Source organism: Diospyros lotus, chromosome 12 (assembly GCF_014633365.1).
Source record: "Diospyros lotus cultivar Yz01 chromosome 12, ASM1463336v1, whole genome shotgun sequence".
Taxonomy (NCBI): Eukaryota; Viridiplantae; Streptophyta; class Magnoliopsida; order Ericales; family Ebenaceae; genus Diospyros; species Diospyros lotus.
In genome coordinates, this window is record NC_068349.1 from 12,235,420 (window position 1) to 12,252,544 (window position 17,125).

A 17,125-nucleotide genomic window follows, 5' to 3' on the forward strand; every position below is an offset into this window, starting at 1 on the left:
CCATTTGGTACAACCACCAGTTGCATCGACAACTAAACTTTAATTAGCCAGTACCTAGTGACATTAAAAATAATATCATAATTCAAAAAATATTGAAACCCAAAATCACACGATTCCAAAAAGAAATAGAGGCTTATATCATATAGATCAATTCTTGGGTGGGCACTGATTAAGAGCATTTATAATACTTGTTTTTTATAATGGGTGTTGTTTTGAAGACAAAACTCAACTTTGTTCTAACACTTTTAACTTAGGCACTATTTTAGTATACTTTTTTTCTATAAAAATTGTATAGTACCTATTAAGTTAAAGTGTCAAATAATTTATAGATTTTGGTTTCATTCAATGACATTTTAATTATATTAACAACTTCAACCATATCACCAATCAAAATAACTCAACGCAATGGTAAATTTAGATTCAAGAAAGCGCCACACATTTGTAATTTATCTTTTTAAATTATAGCCATCACTGTAGCCCAATCTCTTAAGGTACAATTAAGGATACTCAAAACTCAAACCAACCCAACCCAAACTGTGGGGTCAGTTTGGTTTTTATTTTGTGTTAGGTTGGGTTGATTCAAACTTCTTTAAGAAATTTTTGCTTGGTTTGGGCTGAGACTAATAAAAATTTTAACTCAACTAACCTAACCCAACCCAACCCATATATTTATTGTAACTAATATTTTATAATATATTAGTTACAGTAACAGAAATTGAGCAATTCATTCCTTGTTTTAACATATTTTAGAATATGTTATGAATTTCTTATTAAAAACTTTTGCTATCTAATGAAACCAACTCAGTTTTTTATGGTTTGCATTAGTTAGGCTGTAAATTTTTGCTTCGGGTTGATTTGGGTTAAGATTCATATAAAAAAGGTTATTGGGTTGGGTTGGGTTAGGTTTTGGGTTGAACCAGAACCCAAACTAATGCAGCTCATGTACGCCACTAGATACAATGACAGGGGACCACGCGAGTTCTAAAGGGGGTAACATTAAAAATTAGTAAACTTAAACATGAGACCTCTTCACCCCAAGTGCACTTCCAACATAGGTGGTTAATGTACATAGATTTTAGGTGTTAAAAGAAATAAGGTGGGTAAGGGGCAGCTGGCGAGCTTAATCTGAAGTTAGAGACAGATTAGAAATCAATTGATTTTATAAAGAGATAGTTCAGTTAATGAATGGATTGCCCTATATATCCATACTCAAAACAAAATTAATTAATGTTTATGTTCCATCCCATGAACTTCCATTTCAGTGAATGTTTGAAGTCTTGGCTTTGGGATGCATCCTGGCAAGCACCATAAATTCGAAAGCCATTGCAAATTGGGCAAAAACCAATCAATCATACCAAAATATCATCTAACTCGGAGACTGCCATCACTGCAAGGTGCCATACGTACGGCCATATTGTATTAGCATTATTGTTTTCGTATTATGGTTTTTCTATCATAAGTACAAAGTAGTATTTATTATTTATTTTATTCATCTTAAGTTAAAAGTCTTTCATTGGTTGTGTGAGGTGCTTTAATGTCTGTATAAATGCAATTAAGGCTGGCCCAACGAAATTAACTGTTGCAACATTGAGGGCTGGGCCCAATCTAAATAACAAACTGCTAGTAGCCCAGTACTAGACGGCCCATATTTAGGTATTCTTTAATTGGCTCTTACTATATATATGAAACTCTCAGAAGTTCTGAGTGTTATCCACAATTATTTTGATTGTTGTTACTTTTTACTTCATATTATGTAACTCTCAGAAGAGTGTACCTTCACATTTTGTTGTTTATTTTCATCTAATATTTCCAATGCATTTCTTAATGCCAAAGATATTTTTTTGAACTACTACTACCACCACCTATTATGCATGAAAACTTTTTAGGGGTACCATTTCGACGATTCCATTTCCGAAATGTCACGAAATATTTTTGACCTACTTTTTTAATTTTAGAAAGTTTTCGTAATCATTTTATAATATAAGAAAAATATAAATAACGCATTTTCAATTTCACGAATAGGTTGAAATTTTTTCCGTCTCTAACTCAAAATTTTTAATTTCTTCTAGAATTTGTTTTCAAATTTTTTTTGTATTTCTTGCCTTTTTGAAAAATAACATTTTATATTTATCTTTCGTATCGTATCCATTTCCCCATTCTACTTGTGTGACAGATCTAAAATTATTTGTACAACAATTATCTGCATCTCACTATAATTTGTGATGAAATCATTAATTTAGCTTATTCAGAATTAAGTGTATAACTGGAGTGGGTATGATTATTAAGAATTCAGAATTAAGTTTTCAATAATTATCAAGGGTGTGTGGCGCCTGGCGGCCTGGGCCAATCATGGGCCAGGCCTCGGCCCACAAGGCCCTGGACCCAACACAACTCACAGCCACCGATTTGTTTGATATCTCTAAATGTATATATATACACTTAATATTTTATGTGAGTCTCTCTTCGACTTAGCATGAATCAAATCATTTTTTTAAGTCGAGCAAGCACGAATCAAGTTAATTAGATGGCGTTCTCACATAGAGTGTGAGAACGCCATGGCCCTTTCTCACTTTGTTTCACTTATTTATAAATTATTCATGTTATGTAGATGTAACTAAAAAATAAAAAAATAAATATAAATATATATTTACATAGAGCTATTTTATATATGATTGCAATTTAATTTTTGTTTATTAAACAAATTTTAAATAAAGAGATAAGTTTTGATGAAATAATAAAATCATTCATATGTTATTGTAATTTAAAAGTCATACCGGTTCATTCCTTTTATTGTTATGTTGTTTAAAATAAAATAATATATCAAAGATATTTTAAAAATTAGAAAAGAATAATACATCAAATTAAATATTTATTTAAATAATAGAACAGATAACTACCTAAATTAAACCCTACAACAGTACAGAGCTCATATGATTTAATTTGGAGAGAGAGAGAGAGAGAGAGAGAGAGCTTCTAATTCATTGATCACCTATTTGATTAGCAAAATTGTGGGTGTGGATGGAACATTTCAAACTTCTTAGGTGTTTTAAATTTAATGATTGCTAAGTGCAGAATGTGGTCATTAGAATTCTGGGTAATGATTTGACATATGATTCTTTGAATATGGTGGCACAAATTGATGATTAGGGCACCAATTTGGAAAGTCATTCCGCAACATAATCAATGAGAAGTAATCATATGTTGACCACAACACTATCACTATGCATAAATTATTTCTAAAACATTTTATAAAAGACTGTGGAAACAGCTTGTTATTAAGATGTTCCAAATTGTCAAAAAATTTATCCATTCAAAATGATTGTCATTATATCAAGATAAAATAAATAAATGATTCTCATTATGGAGGGATAAGAGCTTCAGCCTTCAGCCATGTTATGTAGCTCAAAGCTTTGGATTTTCTGAAAACGGACTAATAATTTTTACTTCACTATTTTCTCTTCCCTCACTCTTGCTTCTCTTCTCCCTCCCAATTTTAAGAAAAATTAAAAAAAAAAAAAATAGAAAACTAGTGGTGGTCAATGAGGCCAACCACCACCATCACTGTCCCTCAACCCCAGTGATCATTGGGATTAGATGAAACCGCAACACACATATAGCTAGGGTTGCCATCAAAATGAGAGAAAGAGAACGGAAGACAAATTAATGGGCTCCATGGCGACAACCCTTGTACGGGGAGAGAGAGAGAGATATGTGCTGGCTTGATCGTGAACCCAGCAAGTCAGTGAACCTAATAATTTGTTGAGTTGTTGATCAAATTCAACAATAGCTAGGTTTATCACTCATTGACTTGTTGGGTTCTAATGAACCTAGCGCGCTAGGTTGAAGTAGGAGACAAAGAGTGGGAGCGAGGGAGAGAGAAAGAAAAGAAATCATCAATTGTTGTCAAAGAAGAAAAGGTGAGAAAATGGAAGAAACACAGATAAGGGAGAGAAAAATTAAAAAAAAATGAAGACATTTTAGTCATTTAAAAAAAAAAATAACTATGATTAGTAATGACAGATGACTAGATGTTGCCTTGGCTTCATGATGACTCAACCAAAGGCCTACCTTCTAATTAAAGAAGAAGAATTTCCTTAAACAAATTAATGAAGTTTCATTACCTTATATATATACCTTTGCCATTCTTTTCTTTTTTTTCCTTTTTGGGAATAGGTAGTCCTATCTGATTTACTTATTTATGCTAAACAGGTTTTGAGAAAGTATAATTTTTTAAATTGTCTTTTTCTAATCTTTTAGGTTAATCACAATTATAAAGATAATTTAACAAGTCAATAAAAACATAATTACTTATTAGGATATGGTTTCTTCAAAAATTATCGTTAGTTACAAGATATTGTAATATATGTAGCTCTTGCTAAGAATCAACAACGAGACATGAGCTTTACAAACACCTTAATAGATCCTTCTCTCTTGAGAAAGTCTTCTCCATAGTCTTGTACTTTTTATTGCACCAAGTATAAAATATATGCTACTTTTATTTTTTAAAATATTTATATGAGATTTAAATTTCAGTACTAAATTAAAATAAAATACTAAAAGCGCCAAAATAATATTAAAATGCTATAAATGGAAGGTAATGGGATTTTCAATTTCATACATTTCACTTACACTTCATATAATTTATTTTTAGTACGTATTCCATGTCTCATGATTTATTTTTCTTTTAAGTGCCCCCTTAATTTGTGAGCTTAATATTCTGACATTTTTAGTTCATTTACACTGTTGGGGTTTATTTTGTCTTGTTTCCATCTTTCCATCTCTTCTTAGCAATTTAAAAAGTAAGCAAACAAATAATTACAAAAACATGAATTATCAAAAGTAAAAATCACATAAGATTGTAAAAATACTCGAACAAAGGATATATATAGAGGGAGAGAGGTGAAATTTACCCTTTTTAGTTCTTTATGGGTGGGTTCTTGGCAAACTGGGATCAAACTCCACCTCGAGTTAGGCAAATTTGCTCGAGTTGGCTCAATCTACACCTATATATGTTTAATAACATGATAAAAAGGTCCCTGCCACATACTTAATTTTCTAATTACTTGTATAGAAATATCAATTCTTCAAGATTACTCTAATCAAAAAGTACCCAGATAGGAGGCAAAGCTCACACATCTGAAAAGTGCCCGAATGGGGCATCCAAAATCAATTTTGAATGCAAAAGGGGAGTACTAAACAAAGAATTAAAATGAAAGGAAAGTGAAAAAGTAGGGAGGAAGAGTGAGAGAATACGCAATTGCCGGGGTCTCCAAGACGCAGTATGCCATGCGGGCGTGAGGCCAAAGGCTGGCACTCCAGTTCATGGATCCAAAGTTTGAAAAATGTTGTGAGTTTACAAGTTGATCTCGATATTTAATATTTAATTAAATCAAAATTTAACACTTCACTTAAATTTCCCTGCTCAATGTCTTTCACTTGGATCACCTGTGCACTCTCCCAACAGCCAACTTCCAAATGGCCTCGCTTAGTTGAGTACTGATTTCATGTCTCAATGATCAGTGCTTTAATTATTAGGGATTCAATTAGCAAACCAACTTATTTGTGCCCGCATTCACACTTAGATTTCAAATGATTCATTTAAGATTTGCACTTCTTTTCCTAATCAAACTTTAACTATTTACTACAGTTTATCACTTTTTTTATTATTTGTTAGGTACGTAAAAAGTTACTTGACCAACACTTTCTTTTTTCGAACTATATATACATGTTTGATTGCAGGGATATATATATATATATATATATATAATTCAGAAGACTTAAGTTTAAATTGTAAAACTACTAATTTTGTCCAAAATAAGTAAATAAATAAAAGTTAAAATAAGGGTAAGACATTATAAAAAATACCATGTGAGAGTATCACATAAAATAAGAAAGAACCTTAATCATTACAACATTTTTTTAGACTCTATACCAAGAAAGAAGATAAAGTAATTAACTAATGTATTTTATTAGTTTGTGAATTATTGTGTGTCTATTGAGTTCAATTGAATAAACACACTCAAAAAAAAAAAAAAGATTGTATATTCTTGTCAACGATTAAATGTATATGTATGTGTGTGTGTATATACATATATATATCCATCTACCACATCTTAAATAAGTAGTTTAAGTTCATTGATCGACCCTAGCCCATTTTGGACCTATTCAGCTCCAGTTGGCTGCATCCAACAAGAACTTTAAATAACCTTCATTGGGAGAATGGGCTGTCATTTCATTACCTAACAGATGGGATTTTCAAGTGTTTTGAGCCTTATCTTGTGGTGGTTTGAGTATCTAGTGGTTTTAATTTGATGCGCAACAACTTGCTTGTGCATTCAAATATATCATCAAATAGTACCTTGATTAATTTTTTAAGAGCATTGATCAGGGTTTGCGCATTTCAATATAATTGTCGCCTTCTAGTACTGAAACTTTTTATGGGCAGCTTCATATCTGTAACCATAATTTATTGATAAACTAATTAATTAATAAACAAGTACTGGAATTAATGAATAAGTTTGTGGTTTTATCACTAACTTTTACGGGCTGCATGTGGTCTCAATTAATTATTAGTTTAAACTTCAAACTTCAGTGCTGCTCTTTCAGGGATACCTTCGTTGCCAGCTTCCATCCATTTCTGTTCTTCCATTCCCATTTCAAACTTCAACAAAAAGATTCCACCTCTTCTCGCATGCTTCCTCTCATTAATATCTTTTCTTCTTCCTTTTTTTCCTCTCCCGAGGGTATATAATATCTCAAATGGGGTATCTAAATGATAGGCCACTACCCTAATTCAAATAAAGAAAAGGAGAAATGTATGCGTGCATTCACAATCATATGAGTCTCTTCGGCACCAATTCTTTTCTAAATTAATCAAGCAAAAAAATTGTTCTCCAAATTAAAGAAATTAAGTTTGGACTTAAGAAGTTAGTAATAAAAAAGATAACAGTATTCATATAAAGAAAACGATAACATATCTCTGTAAGTAATATATTTCACACCAAAAATATGCATACCATATTATATATCATACAAAAAAGGAGTTTCTTGAAATATAAGAATTTATCTGTTTTTCATTACAAAAGTAAATATATATAGATACCATCATCTTTAATTTTTTTAGATTTTTTTATTTTATTTTTTTTGTTCTAAAATGCTTTTGCTTTTAAGAAAAACAAAAATTATCAACTAAGCATTTTTAGTTTTTATAAATAAAAAATAACTAAAAAAGTGTTAGTTCCAAACTTATTTTATAGTTTTAAAAGAAAGGGTGAAAACACATCACAGAAATCTCAAGACTATCTTTTCGTTGAATATATATAAAAAAAATTAAAGTATTGTCAGTCAGTTATAAAAAATATTTTTTTTAATTTATTTGTTTTTTTTAAATATAATAACTAATTTGACTTCCAATATGAAAGTATAATAATACTTATTTTTTAAATATAATAAACAATTTAAATCCCAAATTAAAATACAATAATTCATTTCACATTTTATCCTTAAAATTAATGAATCGATATAATTATACATAAAATTATATTTATATATTAGCACCCATGCTAGTATATAATTAGATTGGAAGATGAGAAGTGATATATATTCTATAACAAATTATATAATAATTTTCTATTGATATATATATATAGTCATGCTATATGTACATTATTTTTGTATATCTTGGACTACACAAGGTGTATCAATGACAAAAATACCATTCGCCTCACGCGCATCTATGCGCCTCAGAGGGATATTTTTGCATTGATACATCTTTGTGTAGTTTAAGATGTACACAAAGGTGTACGTACTAATAGCATTTTTCATATATATATAGCCTTGGTGGTATGAATATAATTAAAACGAACTTATATAAATACTAATTAATTGCACTAACGTGTTTGGTGTTGTCTGCCAGACTTGGCCAATTCCAACCTGTGTGATAAACCAAAACGAATTAAGGTATCTGACTTAAAGGGCCCCTGGCTATGGGCACTTTGGGAGAGAAGGATCTTCACCATCCAATAACGATGGAGCATGCAAATGGCTAAACCATTTCAACATTCCTACGTACCACCAACGAGAAAAATTTACAAACAACCTTTTTGATATTTTGTAAAATTATGAGGATCGCCTTTAATGTTGAGAAAATATGATGAGTATTTTTGAAATTTAAATTTTTTGTTATTAATTAATTTTAGATAAATATTTAAAAATAATCAAAATACTTTTATATTTAAAAAGTTTTTCTTCATTTTTATTTTTTTTTTTTAGTTCAGTCGAAATCTTTGTCACTACCAACTATTCTTTTTTGGCATCGCCACCGACTCTACTCTATCTCTCTCTTCTCACCTTTCTCTAGCTATCAAATTGTTGCCACTCTACTACCAACCACTTGCAGGTAAGGTCATTTTTCTATTCTAGAGTTCAATTGAACTCAAATGTAGAGGTAGGGTTTAATGGCAAAGTCATTTGGATTCAAATGTTGAGGTAGGATTTTATCGAACCATTTAAGAACTCTCATTGGGTTCACAACATCGATTGCTTAAAGGTATATCTCTTTCTTTTTCATATTTTTAAACGTAGATCTGATTTAATATGTATTTGAGTGATAAAACATTGATTGCTTAAAAGAACTTATCTTTCTCTTCCACATTTTTGAACTTAGACTTGGTTTGACATGTATTTGACTGATAAACCCATGACTCATTATGTTTTATTATAATATGATATCAAAATTATATTTATTCTCATATTTTATGAGATTCATATTTCTTTTAATATATATATTAAAATAGAGAGAGTGGCAAATTAAAGCCTTGCGAACAATGATACTTAAAAAGTATTTTTTTATGTGTTGAGGGGGAAAATAGTCTCTTTATAAAATTAAAAACTAAATTACATATAACAATATAATGAGCATCTTGGACCCTAATAAAAGGAGAAGTGTTGTGCATCTATCTAGGAAGTTGGTAATGATGAGTGAGAGAATTAGTTTGTTTGTTTGTTTGTTTGTTTGTGTTATGAATATGAAAACTACTAGAGAGAGTACTGGAAGAGATCAGTAGGAAGGAAGCAACCGTCGCTTTGTGTGCAAGGAATAATATATATATATTGAACTCCAAAATTAATTAAGGATCGATTAGTTGGAACGTGGAAGAACCGAAAGCAGCAGCAGCAGCAGCTTGGCTAAGAAGACTTCAATTTGGTTGTTAAGCGTCTTACCGACCGACAGTTATAATACCTTAATGCTAATGAAGAAGTCCTTTTCAGTGTCGAAAGGGACTTTGCATGAAAAGATGTATTCATGTCTCACTGTCCATGTATATTAGTAATTAAGCGCGCACACACACACACACACATATATATATATATAAAGATTTTTATAACTTTTTTGTATTTATTTTATTTCCTATTTAGATTATTTACCTAATTTATATATTCGCGTTATATATAATATAATATCAAAATACGAAGTAATTAAGGAAATATTAATGTTTGAAGGTTGTATAATTAGCACATGGCATACTGAGTTTGAGGCAATCTGTATATGTTTTTGCTTTTGCTTTTGCTTTTGCTTTATATATAGTAAGCTATGCATATTTATAAAACCTAAAGCTTTTCTATGAAAAAACAGATAGAATTTATCAAAAATTATTTAAAAGTAAAATTTGTCAAAAAATCTGTCCTCCCAAAACTTTGCACGCTCCTGTATAGATATGCTGGTATAGGCGGAGAGAGAGAGAGAGAGAGAGGATGGTTTTTAAAATTGTCGAATGTGATGATTCCAATATCAGAACCAAGATCTCATTTTGGGCACCTGATACTGATCATACACTTCGTTTTAATTATTATTATTATAATAATAATATTATCTGAATAAACATTTTGATTAAAAACCAAGAAAAAAGTTAATATTCATTTCTTAAATTGGACGTAATTATAAAAAAAGACAATTAGTGACCGTTGATGACCGGTAACCACCGTGAAAGAGAAAGGACGGGGGGGGGGGGGGGGTGTTCAGCCTCACCGGCTTTTGCGACGAGCCTCATTAGAATTAGAATTTAGAACCTTCATCATCGCAAATCTAGCTACAAGATGAGAGAGAACAAATGTCTCCTTCGTAGTCAGCATTGTAAAGGGAAAGAGAGAGGGGGAAAAGAGAAAGAGATGACAGAAGCTTTGGCCGCTGCAAACAGCCACCCCCCCCCCCCCCCCCCCGCCACTGCACATCAAGAGTGTGTGTGTGTGTGTGTCTAAGAAAAGAGATAAATTAAAAAGAAAAATAAGAAAGGATGAAAGAGTGTCTAAATATCAAAAAGTATTTTGTTTATTTTTAATGTTTACCTATAGTTAAATAAGAAATAAAAAAATTGTTAAGTAATATCAAATTTGAAAGGTATTCGTATTTTTTTAAAAACATCAAAATAATTTTTACAATTATTTTGAACATTTTAAGTAATTCCCACCTAGGAATAATGATATTAATAATATAACATGTAAAAAAACTAAAAGTAACAATAAAATATAACAATAAATCATGTGTACTCATGTCCATGAAATGCCTTCCCTTTTTAAAATTGCTCGCGGATTCCAGGGCCATCCCCTACTCTCTCTCTCTCTCTCTCTCTCTCTCTGAAACGCCATTGATGACTTCTTGTATCCTTTTAATAAATGAAATTTGGTTTTTCCGGAAAAGACAGAAAGCCCATGAAGAGGGGAACTGGTAGAATCCATCTTTGTTATTTTCCAACATTCATTGGGGCAGTTTTGTCATCTCCTCCCAATATAGTTACACCCTTCTAATATATCGTGGCCATATCTCTTCCATTTCATCCCCGTCCAGCTCAAAATCCATATCCAAGAAGAAGACGCGGAAGAAGAACAAGCCCCATATTATATACTATTATATGTAGAGAAAAAGAGAGAGAAGAAGAAGAAGAAGCAGAAGAAAAGGCTCGCTGAGGAAGACGTTCATGGCGACTGGCTGGGTCAAGTCTCTGCAATGCAAATCAAGAGCAGTAAACGACGTCGTCCACCACCATATTACCACTACCGTTTCAAGTTGCAGAAGAAGTGTAAGCCTCAATGATGTCGTTGAACCCACCAAACAGAATCCTAGGAAGATGCCCAAACAACCGCCGCCGCCGAGACAACCCAGTTCCGACGATGCCACCCGCCGCCGGCGCTCACGTGCTCCGGAGGCAATCTTGCCAGCGCTGACCGAGCTGCCGGGGGGCCACCCGTCGCGCAACGTAGTGGAGATAATCTTCCACACGAGGTGGTCGCCCAAGGCCTTCTCCGGTCGGGTCGAGATGGTCTTCAAGGTCCAGAATCTGCCCCGGACCGTGACCCGGTTTGAGGAGTACAGGGAGAGAGTCAAGTCCCGGGCGGCTGCCGCAGACGGCGTCCAAGAGGACCACGCGCGTTGCAGGGCGGATGGCAATGAGGTGATGAGGTTCCACTGCTTGGGTTCGACAGGGGGAGATCCGGGTTACGACGCCGGGTGTGGTGCCTCGTGGAGGTTCCACGGCGGGAAGGGGACGGCGATATGCACGTATGCGGAGAGCGGCAGAGCCCACGAGTCCGCCGGCGGCGGGAGGGGGCGGAGGGCAATGCTGGTATGCAGGGTGATTGCGGGTCGGGTGTGTAAGCGTGTCGGGTTGGACGCCTTGTTGGAGGAAAGAAAGGGGTTTGACTCGGTGAGTGGGAACGGTGGCGAGTTGCTCGTGTTTGACTCGCGTGCGGTATTGCCTTGTTTTCTCATCATCTACAAATTGTAAAGACATATATTGATAGTGACAAGAAGTAGTTTTCCTTTTTTGCCCAATTTTCATGAGCCTAATTTTTTTTTATTTGATATTTTAAATTCACAAATGTATTGGCAATCACTACAAATTCGTTGCCATTTGTGAATGCTCAATGTAAAAATAATTTTTTTTTTTTTTTAAGGTGAAGATTTTACTTAATAGATTATTTGATTTTTATATATTTTTAGTATATATTTTCTTTGATATCTCAACATATTAAAAGATAAATAAAATGTAATGTATTAGGAGCCTTAAATTACTCTCAATCCTTGAAAATCTCTTTCTTAATGGCACTTTGATTTTTTCAATCTTTTTATATAAAAAATCATATTCTTAAAATGTTGTTTATAGTATTATATATAATTATGCTCTCAGCAACTTCTACGGATCTGTGAAAATCCTTTGATTGGATTAAAAGATTATAAAAATATTACAGAATCATAATGAATGATTCGGAATTCGGATATGATGTGACTGTTAGATCTCATTCATTAAATGGTATCATTAAATGGAAACATTACTTTTATTTTCTTCTAAATTAAATTTCGGATTTTTAGTAAAACTTCTTGATCCATAATTAATAATTTTATATAAAATCAAATTTTCACTGAAATTTTTAAAAAAAGGTATCATATCTTAAAAGAAGGCAACAAAATGAATCGTAATTGTGCAAATATTACTAGCGCATGCTTTTTATGACATTTTTAATATTAAAATTTAAGTCAAAACATAAAATTCGTCGCTACATTTTAATGTAAGAATGAAATTAATTATTCAATTTTAAAATAAATCAAATAAATTATTAAACTTTTAAAAATTAGGTATAGCTACCAAAATAATTCAAACTCAAGAGATCATGACCCATTTGAAAATTGCCTAATATTTAAATTACTCTTTCACTCTTATTCTTTAATTTCTCATCTTCGCCTTTTCTTTTTTATTCTCTTAATCTCTCTTTTGCATCTCCCACATAACAGAAAACATCGACGATCAACAGCTAGCTAATGGTCATCATTGGACCAATCTCTATCGTCTCTTTCACTCTCTTCCTTTCCAACTTCTCTCTCATCTCTTATTTTTTGTGTGGTTGTAAAATCAAACCCATTTAGATTTTAATTGAAATCGATATGGTTCAATCGATCAAACGTCAAAAATTATGAAAAAAATTCACAAATGAGGACTCTTTCTCTCACGATTAAGGTTTCACTATATCAGGATTTATCAATTAAGATTTGTTAGACGTTTAACCCAAAAATCTAAGTTTTTTATTAAACCTCTTTCAAATACTCTCTTTTTCTCTTTTGTAGTTAAAGTTTCATCGTATAAGAGTTCATCATCGGTTTAACCTAAAAATCTATGTTCAACAAACTTTCAAACACGTACATACTCTTTCTTTCTTATTGGAGTGTCATCAAATGGGAATTCATTGATCTAGATTCATTGAAACTTCAACACAAAAAGCTAGGTTAAATCGTCCTCTACACACACACAAAACACTTTCTTTCCCTAACTTGTAATTGGGTTTCTAATTAAAATCTCTCTTTTTATCTATCTCTCATGATGCCGAGGGTAAGGGGCAGGTTTCCAATGAAACCATTTTAAAACCCAGTGAGTTTTAACTATGAACGAGGTTCCACAAGAATCCCCCAACCTTTCTTTCTTGATTGGGATATTTGGTGAGCTTCACTTAAAACCCTACATATCCAGGTTCCCAAATATGCATGTGGTTGCCATGACATTGGGGACCACATATAATTTCTCTTTATTTTTTATTTTGTTATTTTTATTTTTAGAATAGTGTGGAAACATGGGTATTTTGTAAATCTAGAAAAAAAAAATTAACATGTGTTTGTCAATGGCAATCCCCGTTTATAAAATTCAAAGAAAATGATGTTATTTTCTAGAAATGAAAAAATAATCAAAAGTGTAATTTAATCAAACTTTTAAAAATAATTTATAAAATGTACCCCCAAAATTTATGTTTACATGAAACATAAATGTTCTGATTTCGGAAATTGAAAGTTCAAGTATATGATGGGCGACAGCCATAAAGAGGCGACGACAATGATCGCAGCATAGAGAAATGACGAAAACCAAGACAAAGACAGTGATTAAGTGACAAAAACGTAAAACTAAAAAATCTATTGCCAAATCTTGTCATTCTCGTAACTGTAAACTTTACTCGAAACTCTTCAACATTTTTATAGAATTTTTTTGTAATTTAAATTTAAAAATAAATTTTATAAGATAATTTTGAGATTTAAGATAATTGTAAAAATTATCTCTAATGTTTAAGAAAATACAGCGACACTATTCTTGAATTCTAATGCTATGCTATTCTAAACCTATTAAACATTAACAAATGACTAAAATAGAGGGCTAGCCCAAAAGTAAAGTCATATATGCGGTGGTATAAGATTTCTAAAATTGGAAGACTCCTAATTTTAAAAAAAATTAATATATATATTATTTTTTTAATAATAAATATTTTATTAAAAAAATAAATACAAAATATTATAAATCTTTTTAATTTCCCTTCTCCATTTTTCAATTTTTTTTATCGTTGTTGGGTGTTGTTCTCAAATCCCATAATCCCAATATCCCATAAAACCCACTTACCTTTCCTAATTTTTCCTTCTTCCCATAAAACATTATCTATTGAACATAATTTATTAGATAAACTTGATTATGGAGATTTAATCAACAATTTTACATCTAAAAAGACAAGAAAAATTAATTTTATATAAAGATAAACATAGTTTAAAACATATTTATAGAATGAAAAGTTGCTCATTATTAATGAATTTTATCTTTTTAATTCTATCAGTTTAATATTTGTTTTGTTTCCTTCTATAAAAGAATCAGTAATGTATAGTTTTTTATTTACATTGATCTTCTTAGAGTTTAAAAAAAAATTAATTTTGTTTTTCTTTATTTATTGTAGTAAGTTATTTGACTTTTTTTTTAATCTCAGAGACATTATATTTTAGTTGAATATTTATTATTATTAAGAAATTATTATATTTTGTAGTTGATCTAATTTTAATTTTTTTATTTAATAAAATGATGAAATATTTGTGTAAAAAAGTATATTATTTATTTTTTTATAAAAAAAATTAATACTCTTAAGAAGGTCTCGACAAATCTTTTTACTTAAGCCCCCAACTTCGTTGAGCCAGCTCTATCTTTATGTTCAAAAATATTTTTCTTATTTCTCATTTTTTTTTGAATTAAACTGTTTTTTCTCCGCTTTATTTCTCCTTCCCTCTTGGTTTATCATAGATCTTTATTGTAGTGGCATATCACTCTCTAATAAACTAAAAAAATGTTCATCACATGTTCGGATTCATTTGTGATGAACAGACTAACCTTTGTTGATTTATCATGATATGTTTTTGGGTCCATTACAAATAAACCTAGACTTTGGATTCATCCACGATAAATCAAGATGTATTTGGGTTCACCGAAAATGAGCTTCATCATCTTTTTTTTTTTTTTTTCTTTCTCTTGCTAAATAACTTAGTGGTCATTGAATGCTTGCAACCACTAGTTATTTCTTTTATTATTATTATTATTAGCAAAAAATGAGAAAGAAAGAAAAAATGAGAGAGAATGAAAGGTAAATGACCATTTTATCCTTTTGTTTAACAACATATAAGGTTATTTCTATTTTTGAAAGTGGTTCTCACAATTATGTCAAATATGGAGGGTGGTTATTGTAATTTTCCCTTAATATCTTTTTTCAATAAATTACACTCAACTCTCTTGAGGCTTGATAAAAAGATAAAAAATATTTTGACATTTATAAAATAATGACAAAGACCTCCCATGACTTTAAAACTATAGACACGCTCTCTCTTATGGTGAACTAGCCAAAATCCAATTATTAGTTGGTCTCTCTACTTCAACTATAGTTTAACCATCGTCAACCTAGAGAAAAAAAAAAAAAAAATTGATGAACTACTAGATTTTTTTTATTTTTTAATTTATCATATAAATAGGGGAGATAAAAATGGAAGAAAGAAAATAGAAAAGATTATTATCATTTCTCAAATATCAATGTTTTCTTTGTCTTTCTGTCAAATCTCAAAATTGTTAAATAAAATTTAACCTTTTTTTCCTCACTAAATCTATTTAATAAGCTTGAACTTGTAAATTTAAATCACAAATGGTATGGATAGAACTGAAATTTTAAAACTTAGAGGATGGAGTGAAATTTATACATTCTTTTAACTTCATTAGTATCTTAACTTAAAGAAAAAAAAAAAGAAAAAACTAAATTAAGCTCAAATGCTAAATGATTAAAATTGATCCCTTCTAGAAGCCAGGATGTAACTTCAATTTTTTTGTGAGTAATTTTATTTTAAAAATGTCATCTTTACTTTTGTATGTATTTCTCTTAAAGAAAAAATATTTTAAGTTGTCTTCAAGATCTATTCTAGATTGATACTTAGTGGATATGTTTATGCTTAGGCAAATATATATAGTCGATCGATGGATATGTTTTCCACACTTTTTATCATAAATTAAATTGCTCCAAGGGTACAAGCTTTTCAATTTTCAATTATCTTGATAAGTATTTAAAATTTATTCAAAGAATAAAAAATATCAATTTGTTAATAAATGTGAACCGTAAATTATTATATGTACTTGACAAATTTATTTAAAAGGAGTGACAGTTAAATCCCATCTAAATCCTAATAGATGGGAATGAGATATGTTTCAATTTTGCCTAAACATCCCTTTGAATGTGTTAGGAGATCAACCAATATCGGATAATACAAATGAAAGATAGTGAGGATGTAGCCATGTTAAAGGCGTTTATTGAGAAGGATCAAACCTATGACTTTCTGATAAGACTAAATGTAGAATTTGATCCTGTAATAATCCACATCTTAGGTAAGAAATATCTATCTTCACTCAAAGAGGTAGTATCTATCATTTTGGCCGAGAAAGAGTAGAAGATAAGTGATATAAGAAGCAAAACCACTGGAACATTTGGCCATGCTAATAAAGACTACAAATCGTGGTCCAAATGAGCATCGGAAGACTAATCCAAGTCTGCAAATGGAGAAGATAAGGATTCTCTATGGTGCACTTACTGTAACAAATCAAGACAAACTTGGGAGAAGTGTTGGAAATTGCATGGGAAACTACCTAATAAAGAGTGAGGAAATAAAAGAGGACAAAAGAAGAAAAGAGGGCAAACACACTAGGTGTCAGCACAACAGGGAGAAAAGAAAACCCTAGAAGCAAAGGACTTCAATAAAGAAGAGATCGAGAAACTAAAAAACTTTTTACCATCTCTTGAAAAACCT

At 31.1% G+C, this 17,125-nt stretch overlaps 1 protein-coding gene across 1 annotated transcript; it reads left to right on the forward strand.

Annotated features, from left to right (window-relative positions):
• The first annotated feature begins 10,629 nt into the window (after positions 1-10,629).
• LOC127787002 (uncharacterized) lies at positions 10,630-11,961 on the forward strand. The gene has a single exon (XM_052314824.1). It carries the CDS (start codon positions 10,974-10,976, stop codon positions 11,778-11,780), a length of 807 nt encoding a protein of 268 aa, XP_052170784.1. The 5' UTR covers positions 10,630-10,973; the 3' UTR covers positions 11,781-11,961.
• The last annotated feature ends 5,164 nt before the right edge of the window (positions 11,962-17,125 follow it).

Bases quoted from the DNA above. Each gene is read 5' to 3' on its own strand.
- LOC127787002 (XM_052314824.1), top strand. From the start codon at position 10,974: ATGGCGACTGGCTGGGTCAAGTCTCTGCAATGCAAATCAAGAGCAGTA.